This window comes from Corvus moneduloides, chromosome 20 (genome assembly GCF_009650955.1).
Source record: "Corvus moneduloides isolate bCorMon1 chromosome 20, bCorMon1.pri, whole genome shotgun sequence".
NCBI lineage: Eukaryota > Metazoa > Chordata > Aves > Passeriformes > Corvidae > Corvus > Corvus moneduloides.
The window spans coordinates 8309787-8322071 of NC_045495.1; the positions used below are offsets into that span (position 1 = coordinate 8309787).

General features: G+C 44.9%; 1 protein-coding gene across 7 annotated transcripts in view; it reads right to left on the reverse strand.

Annotated features, from left to right (window-relative positions):
- Positions 1 to 12285, reverse strand: part of CASTOR2 (cytosolic arginine sensor for mTORC1 subunit 2) — a 143769-nt gene that overhangs the window by 37175 nt on the left and 94309 nt on the right. For 2 of the 7 annotated variants that reach the window (XM_032130075.1, XM_032130076.1), the window contains one exon: positions 7200 to 7422. The exons of 1 other annotated variant lie outside the window; for it this stretch is intronic. In XM_032130075.1, the coding sequence (XP_031985966.1) occupies positions 7200 to 7296 (97 nt within the window). In that variant the 5' untranslated portion in view covers positions 7297 to 7422. Of the gene's footprint in view, positions 1 to 7199; positions 7426 to 12017; positions 12160 to 12285 lie in introns of all 7 variants that reach the window. 4 more of the 7 variants (XM_032130073.1, XM_032130074.1, XM_032130079.1 and 1 more) reach the window with 3 other exon arrangements.

Consider the following 12285-nt stretch of genomic DNA (forward strand, 5'->3'; position numbering starts at 1 on the left):
GGAGTAGCAGGCTTATCAGACAGACAGTTTGTCTTCAGGCCACACATGTGAGTTGGCATCGGAAGCATTTGTCCCCTTTTTGACCCCAGCAAATTGGTTTATTCTACTTACACATTTTTGATCTGTAACCCACAACAGGTTTTTGGCACTGTTGCTGGAAGGTCAGGGAAGGACCACAGAAGAGGAAGTCTCAGGCACACAGCCCTCACAGAGCATAATCCATCAGCTGCCTCCGCCAGGAATTTGCTATGTTTTGAATTCAAAGAATCTCTTTCAAAAACAAAAAAAACCCACTCTGGCATTCATGCCAAGATGGCAAGCTGGTGGAACAGCACACGGAGGATCCTATGTTCAGACAAGGCAGCCAGGCTTACAGAGATGCTCAGCTACAAGAGCTGTGAGGAGAAGATGGGGAGAGGGATCGGATGGGATGGGATGGGATGGGAAAGGCAGATTCATGCATGAAGAGAAACACCCTCTGAGAAGGGGCTCTGCTCCTGCCTGGCACTAAGCACACTGCTGGGCAGCCTGTTTATCAGCACTCCTGCCTGGGGCAGGACAAAGTGCCTATAGAGCTGATGGGGAGCTAAGAACAATTCCCTGCATTTCCTTCTCCCTCCAAGAACTGTAAAAGACATTTCAAAATGTAGACCCTTCTTCCATGAGGTGCCGGTGAACTGATGATTTCTGGCACAGTTTTGTTGAAGGATTCAGTAGGAGAGTCCAGGACATGTACCAGAAGACAGGAGATTCAGCCAGGAGGACAACTTTGGTCCTGAGCTGCTACAAAACAAGTCAGGTGATATTGAGGAACAAGAGACAACTACATGAGAAAGAGCTACGAATATCAACAGTATAGGGAAAAACACACCAGATGATGCTACCAAATGCACATTCTCTTCAAGAGATCCCAGGTAAACTCATGTATACATACATGTTGGATGTCCAAGAAGATGCTGTGGAAGGAGGTGGAGGAGAGCTATGGGGATGGGTTTTCAAACAATAGAAGAGCACCCAACTGGAAGAGATGGCACTTAAGAGTTTCCAGCAGTGCTATTTCTAAAGACTTAATTCCCAAATGTCTGAAGAAGATGAATACAGGGGCCAGGAGCTTCCCCTTGCACAAGGCAGGCATATATTTAAAGAAGCAATAGCAGAGAAGAGATGGGCTGGATATCCCCCACTGGAGACAAACCACAGCATTCTGTTTTTCAGCACTCAGGTTTAAAAAAAATCTCCCAAACACGACAGTTCATGACTACTCATCTCACTAAGCAGTACCAGGGGATTTTATCATTACAATTACTTCATCACAGGATCAGCTCTCCTGCAGTTTCCCACCCCATGGTGAAGGACTGCCTTTCCTGGGAAGGGGTAATCCCCACAGGATTAGAGCATTTCGGAGAGTAGGCACACACCTCCCAATCTTCTCAAAGCACACTATTTATTGAACACACACAAGTGACAATACAAGAAATAAGTATGATGGTGATTTTCCCTGGATGGACAACAGCATCTCCCCTCTAGAGGCCCACCTCCAGGCTGTGCTGGATATAAACAACCATGTACTCCTCTGGCTGTCATGGGTGCAACATCACCCACTCACATTCTGGCACGTGAATAAACTTCCCTGCAGTTTGTGTTTCTCAGTAACCCTGCGGTAGTAGTCATGGTGACAAAACTGGGGTCCTTGGCAACACACCAATGATGCTGCAAATCTATGATGACTAATCCTAAAAGCCTAATTTACAGAAGTCATTTAAATGCTTAAAGATATGCAGGTCACTGCAGGGGGCGATTTAATGGCTATGGCATATTTAGTGGTGAAACAGTTGTACAGGAGGAACAGCCAGGACATCTTCTCTCCATAAAATCAAGTGGATTTTTAATGCAAGATGTAGACTAAAGATGTTTAAAGGAAAGCACAATTAAAACATAGGCATAATAACAAACCCAGCTGATTTCCAGTCAGAGACCTGGTCAGAGCTTCCAGATGAAACACTGTTTTAAGTAATAATCCCACACAACAATATCACTGATAAAGTACTGCCTGGTTTATTTGTGCCTATTCAGAATGTAATGAATGCTTTCTTCAATACATCTTGCCCATAAGCATATAACCATGACGCAGGAGAGCCAACTCCCCAGATTGCCCCCATTAAAAGCACACTGAGGACCTTCAGTGCAATGGTTTCCAGCTTTTCAAGGAGAGCCAATGATCCAGTACCTGCTCCATGCTGGCTGCCCCTGTTCATTTCCCACGGGGGAGCATGTGCAAGACAGTGAATCTTGTTACCTATTCAAGGTTTCAGACCTCCAGCTTTTTCCTGGCACTAAAAAATTTAAGGTCATGTCTTCAGTTAATATGCTGCTGATGTCACCAAGGGAAGTGCACCAAAGTGAGTGTACTGCTCTAACTGTGCTTGGCTGGACCAGCAAGGCAGCAGTAAATCCACTGCCTCTTTTTACGAAAGCTTTTACATTTTTCCTCTCCACCTGTCTGCCACCTGTGATCCAACACACAAGAAAATGGAGAGTGGTTTCTACTCACATACACCTCACCAAAAAGCCTTGGTATAGGCTCTCTCTCTGTCTTTATACAAATAAAAGAATAAACACTGTACACCATATCTTACCCCAGAGAAGGCAAATCATGCTGGCCTCAGTCTGTAGAGTCCTAAATCTGTATCCCAGAGTGCTAAACAATTATCCCTCACCTAATTTGCTGTGGTTTTGAGTAAGCATCCACAGCACTCAACAACTGCCAGAGACAAGCATCGACACACAACCAGGTTAAAACACCTGATCACACATGATATGATTTCTGTGTCCTGATCCACTGCTTTAACCCAGTACCCCCTGCCCTTCCTGCATAGGCATCTTCCAGCAGAAAGGCTTCCTTCATGTGACCAGGAGTTAGGACACGAAGCACATTCATGTGGCAGAATGTAGGCTGCTTCAGTTAAAAGCAAGCAGACAAAAATACTTGTTGGGTAAAATCTTAGTTCTGCTTACGAGGATTTCCCCCTTATTAACACTTGACACAACATAACTGCCCTTGTCATTGCAGCTGAATTGTAGCCAATGCACGCACAAAGCACCATTGGTTCCCGTCATTAGTTTGTCAACATTTCTGTTCCTGCAGAAAAAATCAAGTTTAAATAGAGTTACCTGCACTCCCACTTCATTCTGTTCCTGTAATAAAGCAATAGCAACAACAATAACTATGATAGGTACTAATGACTTCTTCTGCAGTTTAAAGGATGTGTCACTTGATGTACATAATGCTTGTGTGGATGTAATCATGAGATGCTTCTCATGTAAATTAATGCAAAACAAATACTCTGTAAGTCTTGAAGACAGGCTAAACCTTTGCTCTTCTGAAAAACAAAACCCCTTGCTGATCCCATTTGGGGGTTGAACAGCGATTTTGGAGGGTGTGGACAGTTGTTCTTTCCTGTTATGCCTGCAATGGAGCCATTAGTCTCCTTGACCATTGTTCATTACCAGGATGCATCTACTATAGTAACAAACCTGAATGTAGATTTATGCCATTGATACTAGCATCACAGTCTTAGTGCTTAGGTACAGAACAGTACCATGACTTATCAATAATGAAGAAAAGAAATGGCAATGCTTTACATCAATTACAGCACAAGATGGGAGTCTAAACCCTGCTTTCTGAATCCCTGTGTGAAGTTGCTTCAAGCACAGCTCAGCTTCACCTCTGGTGATAACACGTCTACTACCCTCCCCCAGTACTACCATGAGCCTTTAATTAAACCACTCACACAATTCTGTGATACATTGTGTTATTTACAATGCTGTAAGGCTCTGTGCAGACTGAAATCCTGGATACAAAGATTTTTTTTGCTCATGAATTTTTCAGCCAGGAGTATTTAGGCTTCTGTTGCTGAAATCAAGAAACCTTGCACGGTCCTTATTAGTGGCGCAGCTCACTGCTGCTGTCTGGGTCACCTCCCTGCTGCTCCTCCTTGGGTCACTTTCAGTAGCCTGTCATGTTCCCTTGCATCAGGGAGACCATAGCTGTGTAGGGCACCATAGCTGATGTCTACTTCCCTCCCCAGAGAGGCTGCCACTGCCCTCAAGCCCTAGCCAAGGCACTTCCATCGCACAGCACTGGTCAGCCTGGGCTGCCCACTCTACCTCTGGAAATGGTACTCCAGGTTCTGCACTGCCACATCGACGTTGTGCTACAGAGAGGAAGGGCAAACCATGGTCTGCATCACACCTGGGCCGGGTATGGGCATCTTGGGGTGCCCATTTCTGCAACTGTAGCTGGAGTGAGCATTTGGGCATGATGGCAGGTCCTGTTGGCAGTTCAAAGGAAGGCTTAAGGATGGAAAAGGCAAGGTACTTTTAGCTGCAGCTCAGCTACAGGAGAACAACTTCCTGTAAAACACTACCTATGAAGTTGTTGAGTTTTCAATGGCTGCTGCAAAATCTAATCCCTGCTACACTTTATGCTCGGCTTCTCCTGAAACCCAGTATCTGCCATGGCCATTTAAAACTCAGCTGAACAAAGCATTAGGAGACAGGCTGTGTGGACCGATGGCATGGTCAGTGGGGTGTGCAGAGAGGTGACCTGAAGAGGGATTTACCATTTCTAAAACTCCAGTTAGAAGAAAAAAAACGAGAGTGGACAAGAAGAAGAATAAAAGAACAGGCTGCTGTGCTACCTGGGGGACTTGCAAGCTCTTCTCAACATCTGCAGAAGGGGTTGAATCCAGAACCAGGAACCCTGGGATGATGCTAGTTAAATGCTTCAATGGATTGGAGGTTATCTTCCAGTATATTTTTAGTTGGCACCAACAGACATTACATAATGGCTATTATATAACAGCATTACAGCAACAAATACTGTCTTTTGCGCTTTTTGTTTTTTTTTTTTCTTTCTTTCTTTCTCTCACTCTCTTTTTCTTCAAGACCTTCTCCTTAGTGGAGGATTGATCAGTAACTGCACTTTCCATCAAATGAGGCAGGCAAATCCTTAAGATAAAAAAAAAATGGAGTAAAAATATTGCTACTAAGCCTGTGAGCACTTCTCTCTTGCCCAACCTCAAACAGAATTAACTATTCCCAGAATAGAAATTCCACTAAGGCTTCTCTGAAATTTAAAGGGACACGCTGTGATTCTCTGCAGACACTAAATTTCTCAATACTGTTTTTTTCTCTATCTCACAGTGATAGTTCAGAAGACAAAAATAAGAGGGTGGGGGAGAAGCACTACATAAGAGATGCTGAGGAAAAACTGAAGGGTTTTTTTATCTGCTGGTAAGATCATTGCTTGTTGGTGCTCCTTCAAAATCTTCTCTGGCATATTTTTATCTTTTCTTCTTATCAGCCATACTGGCCGAGCAACAAAGACTTTGCTTCCAAACTATGTGCTACATGAAAGAGAGAAGAAAGTTTCCAGAAGCCAGAAATATTTCCTTTCCTACATTTCCTATCTCTGAACCTAAAGAGAGCCAAAGCAGGCACACTGCCTCTGAATGCAGAAATAAAATCAGTTCAGTGGCACACCACAAGCTCCCATATCACGTCACCCTGCCAACTCAGGCAAGGGCCCTCTGTGCTTCTGTAATCCCAGCACAGAGCCTCCCTGACAAACACAGCACTCCCAGGACTTCTGCCTTTCTCATTCTGGCCCTCTAAAACAAATGACCTGATTCCAGGAAGAGCAAGAGACATAATCTGACAAATAATCTCTTCTTAGCTAGCAAGTTGCTCCCTTCTGTTGTTTCTCTCTTCCACCTCCCTAAACCTGGAAATGCCATTCATGCTCTCCATGGTTTATAAATAAACCAAACCCTGGACTACCTAGATGGGAAGGCAGTGTGCTGTGCACTTCACTGGTGTCACACACAGGAACAAAAACAACCCTGGGAGAGTGGAGAAGGAAAAAACACAAACAAATGCAGCTGCTTGGAGAGCACTATGTCAGCTCAGAGAGAGACTTCTTGGCTCTAAATGCTATTGCAGCAACAGCAGACCCCACTACTGACAATGGGGCTCTGAAGGTAGCGATTGCAGCCCAGCGTGGAAGCACAGCCTGGCAGGGCTGCTCCTGTGAACATGAGCAAAAGCCCAAGAAAGCAGGACAAAGAGGAAGCAGAAGAGATGAAAATGAATTAGCTGGCATGACAGTGTTAGGTCTGGACTAAAGTAGTGCAGTTAGGGGACAAGAAACAGCATACAAAAACTTACCAAATGTACTAAGTTTTATTATTACATGGGGAATACGGCCTTGTTTTGTGGACTTCTGCCATCTAGCTATTATGATGTTCAACAATTAACTTCAGAAAGAGGAAATTTGCTGGAAAAGCTGGCTTGAGAAGTTGTTTTGAGCTGTGAAGACATGAATGCATGAGACTTCCCCTGCAAGTAGTCTGCGCTAACCACAAAGAATACAGTCCATTTGCCATTCAGGACCGAAAACACTAAGAGAAACAAGTGTCAAAAGCAGTAGGTGTACTTCCATTTGTCATAGATTTCTCCTCAATACAAACCACTAAGGGATTTTACAATAACCGACCACTTGTAGCACTGGAAAATAGCAAATACACATTTAACTGAGACAAAGGTTCATGGTTCTCAGGAGAAAGATTCCTCGTTCATTTCAAAGCTCCTCCCTGCTGAGCCTCCAGCCCCAGGTGCTTGCGATAAAGGCCCCTGATATGGCTGCAGTGGTGTTGCTGCTGTTGAGTGCCCTTCTCAAGATCAAAGCTCTCCAGGCAAACAGCACAACTGCTAAGTCCCTTGTTAATGAACCCTGCGACATGGCTGTGCTTAGATGGCGCTTCCTCATGCACGTATGCAAAGCAGGGGGAAAAGGCATCCTCAGGAATCCACAGCTGAACAGATGGAGGGGCACTGTTTATCCAACACCGACTGCAGTTGCTGCTGCAGCACTTGTGCCGGAGTCGCAGCAAACAGCCTGTCCCCAAACAGCGCAGCCACAATGGGAGCGCGCCTGGGGGTTTTCCTGCCTGGGGGAAAGAAAAGGATGTTTAATTTAAAAGGAAGGGAGCAGCATACAGACTGTGTGAACTTGTAAAAATCAGGTTTCACTCTGACATACTCAAATTTTGGCCAAGGGAAACCAGCTGGACTCTACAAGGTCATCTCAGTGGACCCAAACATGCATTCCCATTCCCACCCAGCCTCTCTGCACATACCTTTGCGACAGCCTGATATACCAAACCTCTCTCCTGGGAGAGCAGCAGGGTTATCCCTCATAGCCTTGCGGCATAATGCACTGAGGTTCAGTTCCATGGTGTTTCTGAGCTCTTTGGTTTCTTACTTTTAAGAGACTTCCAGGGAAGTGCATACAACAGGACTGTGAAGAATCCTACTAACCAGCTGCATGTCCAAGCACGAGCCTCTGCAAACATGCTGCTGCTGCTGTGCAAAAAAAAAAAAAAGCCAACTCCACTGTAAAGATTGTTCCACTGGATTTAAGATGGAATTAAAACATATTTAACTTTATAAGTAACATGTATTAAATTTAAGAATAAAATAAAAAGTTTCAGATCAGCAAAATATGAACCATTAATCAAACAGACACTCTGAAAGACTTCACTTTGAAATCTCTAGTGATTAGCTATGGGCACTCATCCAAGGGGGCCTGTGAGCTCTGTTTCACTGACATGTATTTTTAAACAACCTTCAGCAAAGAGGAGCTCCATTTGGGGCACAGAATACCAGCTTTGGGGGCTGGGACCAGTGTCTGCCACAGATCATCTTGCAAAGCATCTCACTGGATCCCAGTTCTCCATCTAAAAGATGGAAACAATATGCCCTGCTCCTAATTCCTGCATAGCTTTTACAACTGAATCTGCAGGGAATAACCACCTGTTCCTACACTCACATAGTGCACTGCTGTCACTGTTTGGTGATGAGAGCTGTGTACATCTGTAATATATACCATGCAGACAAAAAAAACCCACAGTTGAAAGATCTTCAGATAAAATACAGCCAGTCTGTGGCAGGACCAGTTAGCCCTATCATTCCCAATTGTATTTAATGCATTATCTGAAATCACCCAGCAATACAGAGCCTGCAGCCTCTTTAACAGAATATTGATTACATGTTTTGCACAGTCCATGATGCAAACTGCTAGAAGCATCTCTCAGACTGCTTTAACATCACCTGCAACTCCAGGTATGCTGAAATTTGCCTGGGCTAGGTAAGGAGAGGTGATATTCCATCAACCTAGTGGCCCCTGCCTACTTGTGCTGAGCACAACATGTATTAACTTCTCTGTTTGCAAATTGCGCAGAATGCTCCAGAGACAAGAGTTTACACTGGTAACAAACACAGAATTAAACTGACAGTTTTAAAAGATTAGTAAAATGTTGCTTTCCATTCAAATTGGGGGAATAAATGATTATAAGAAAATAACTTCTCCCACAGAACGTTTACTCTATCCTGGAATGCATCAAGAGATATCTGCATTACTGCAAATCTTCATCAGCAGAAATGCAAATGTTTAGAAAGAGGGAGAAACAGAGGAACAAGATGACCTGTTCCTTCCAACCCAAACCACTCTATAATGGAAAATAACACAGTTAAAAGGTTTTTCAGATTGGTCTGTATGAAAGAAAATGGGCAAGCAGTGCTCATCTAAACTCTGCCAAAGCAGTAACCACTTAAGAAGTGCAAAAGCCCTGCAACATGGGAGCCAGGACAGGGGCCCTGGGGGAGTAGGCTGCCCAGTGCTGGGCCCAGTGGGAGCCCAGCAAACCAACTGCTGCTCAGCTGGGAGCAGGCAGCAAACTCACTCTTCTGTTCTGTCAGAGCCACCACTTCCCTCCCTGACAGTGCCAGTGGGGGTTCAACCCCACAATCACTTCTGCAGCTTCTTGAAATCCTCAAGCAGAACAAGGCACAGCCCAGAGAATGGCTGGAAGGGCCTATTCTTGAGTCAGAAGCACCACTATGGCTTGGCTTCTACCTGCCCACCCTGCAGGACATACCAGCTGGAGAAAGGAAAACCCTGCAGAGGAAGGTGAAGTGCTAATTATAAAAAACAAAAGAGCAAGCAGAAAAGCAGCCATCAAGATGTTCAGTGTGCCTCATCAGTTGAGAGTGGGTTGATATAACATGCAGTTTGGTTTTAAATGTTTGCACGACATAAGTTTTTAATCTAAGATTTTACTGATCACTTGCACTAAATGGAGCAGAAACAGCTGTACTCCAAAGGGCCCTGCACTTTTTTCCAAGAGGTGTTTCTTGCCCCCATGAGTTTACATTTCCATCTAATCCAGAGATACCATGGATATAAGCAAAAATGCATTCTGTCTGCTTTCACAGCATGAGAAGCAAAGGAGAGCAAAGAAGGTAAGTAGAGACAAGAATAGTTTAAATTCATTTCAGACATAATCCAAGAAGTCCAAAGTGGAACTTCACTGTACACTGCAGGCAATCAAAAGCAAAAGTCAGTCCCATGACAGGGCTTAGCAGAAACTCAGTACAAGCTCTCAAGCAAAGAAACAAAACAGACATCTTCAGAATAAACACAAGTTCTGAAAGAACTGACTGAGAGAGGTGATGGATGTCCCAGAGAAGGAGGCTTACAAAGTGATGCAGACTAAAACCCTGCTCCCCAGCTTTACCCTCTCCTTCCTTCTCAGAGCTGGTCAGTCTGTGGGCAGACAGGCACACAGCTTGTCAGGGAATGAAACGGTTCATGCCTTAAACATTGTTATGAAGTAGTTTTGCCCATTATAGCAAAAACTGTATAAAGAAGCTACAACCACAGAAGCCTCCTTGAAGATGCCTGACTGGAACTTAGGATGGTGAGTTAAGCCACCTAGATAAGATAAAGGGGACGCTATTGTACAATCATCTCAGGTCTGGGGAGAAACAAACAGGGCTGAGGGAAAGGAATGCATCCACAAGAAAGCCAAACCCAGCAGCTGCGCCGAAAATCATCTCTGGCTGTGCTTTGGGTGGGGAGACCACCACCCACAGAAGCCAGATTTACACCATAGACTTCCCCCTCGAACAAGTGGAGGGGGGGAGGTTTCAGGTCCATGGTGTGACCTCTGGTCAGAGGCACAGAACACCCATCCTCCCTTACACAAACTGGCCCAGCTGTGGAACCCCCAACCCCACAGGCCACATCCACAGGACATTCAAGTGAGAGGCAGCTGAGGGGGTGTCATAATCCATCAAAGACCCCCCAGAGTGCTCCCCAGACGCATTCCTAAGGCTTTGCACCACAGAACTGCATGTGATGCAAAATGATGCAACAGATCCAGAGTCTGCTGCAAGAGACTGGCCCCCACCCCGGGGGAGGTACCTGGGCACTCCCACCTGGCCTGAACATATATTAATCCATCGGATTCTATGCTTTTTGAGGGACCTTCACCACCAAAAAGACCAGCTGGAGAGGATCAGTGGAACATCTTTGGGATCCATGGAATGGTGATATTTTCTTTATTCTGTCTCTCTTTCTGTCCCCCCACCTCTTTTCTACTTCTTTCTCTTCCTTTTTCTCTCTTTTCCTCTCCCTCTCATATTTACTATTAAAGAAAACCCTTTCTTTAATTTACTATTAAATAAAAATACTATTGACTTTGGCATATGGTCTTGTTTGCACCTTAAGTCAGGCAGAGGTATTTCTAATAACTTGAAAACCGGATCATGACACAGCCCCAGCAGCAACCTCACACCTTGGCATGCCTTCAGCTTAGACTCCTGCCTTCAGGCTTGTCCTCCCCAATTCTGTTCCCGAAGTGCTGCCTTGACACAGCTAACCTCTAATTTGTAAGAATTAGAGCTGGACCTCCAAATCTTGGGTGCTAGAAACAAAAGGATAGATAACTTTTTCAGCTCTGCTGTGCCCCACTGTTGTGAAAAGCCACGGGACAGCATGGTATGAAAGAAAACATAGAAGAGAAGCATCTCACAGAACAAAGCCATTGTGTTTGCACTGGATTTGTATGACCTCTTCCTTAGAGTAAACAAATCTAAACTTCTGAACCAGACACAGTTAGAGATGACTCTCCACTCCCAGAACTCCCCACTGATCCTAAAGATGAAAGAGAGCAAGAAAACACTAAATATGAGGTTGTTGCAGCCCCATCTCTTCCATGTGTGGAATGGATGGCCCTTCAAACAGGTAAAAGCAATCTGCACTTGAGTTAATCATCAATAATCTACTAATTTATTTATTAAGCTTTTATAACTTCCCTATACCTGTGCCCTTGACGAAAAGGGTGATCCTTCTTCTCAATATAGCTGGACATAATCTGTACATTTTCTCTATAGGATCAGTTTACTGCAGATCCCATGACAGCCTGGAATTTTGGAAAGCAATGCATTCATCATCTGTCAGGGATCATGCTCCACAGTACTGGTCAGTCCCCAGTGGGAACAGGTCATCCTGCAACGCTGCAAACCAAGTAAAGCACTAATGCACGTGCCCAAGCCCCTCAGTGAAGGTTAAAGACTCATTTAGCACCTGGTGCTGAAAATGGTGGTTCCTTGCCGACAACTCACAAATCATCATCCCGTAGCCTGCTTTACTCAACCACTCTGGCATGGTAACTGAGGATTTATCTTACACATGAAAATGTTTAAAGTGGTGCAATATTGAGTGCTCTGCTGGTGGGAGGCTGCCAAACAGAGGTTGTCACAGGCAGGGACACAATCCAATTTATCATCAAACCAGTATTTCTATTCCTGCCATTTGCTTTATTTAGTCTCCAGCTTCCCACAGTGGGAAGGACAGGGCTGTCTGCAGCCCCAGCCACATTCACCACGAGTCAGGTGCCACCCCAGTGCCAGAGCTCTGGGTACTGTAATGGAGCTCAAAGCAGCAGCCTGTAATGATGCAACTGAATGCCTCATGCCTCATGAGACACATACAAGAGGAGGTAAATTTGCACAGGCAAACCGAGTTTTTTAATAACCACAGACCTTAATAACCACAGGCACTTTCAGTAATAGTTAAACAAAACGCTCAGAAACAAAACCAGTACAACTACCATCTTGGGTACTGAAAGCCGCTGAAAATCTGCAATCATATCATTCATGGCCTGCTGCACATGCTGCTGCTTTAGAGTCAGCCCATCCTCCTGCCCCATGCACTGCAAATGTAGCTGGCGTCTTCCACTGCCCTGACGTGAGCTGCAATGAAAGACACCCTTTGCTGTCTGGCAGGTACTTGCTGCTTTGAGCGTCCTCGTGGGCAGTTCAAGGAGCAAGTGCTCTAGGTGGCCAATTTCTGCTCACCCACAAACCCAACGCCCACCA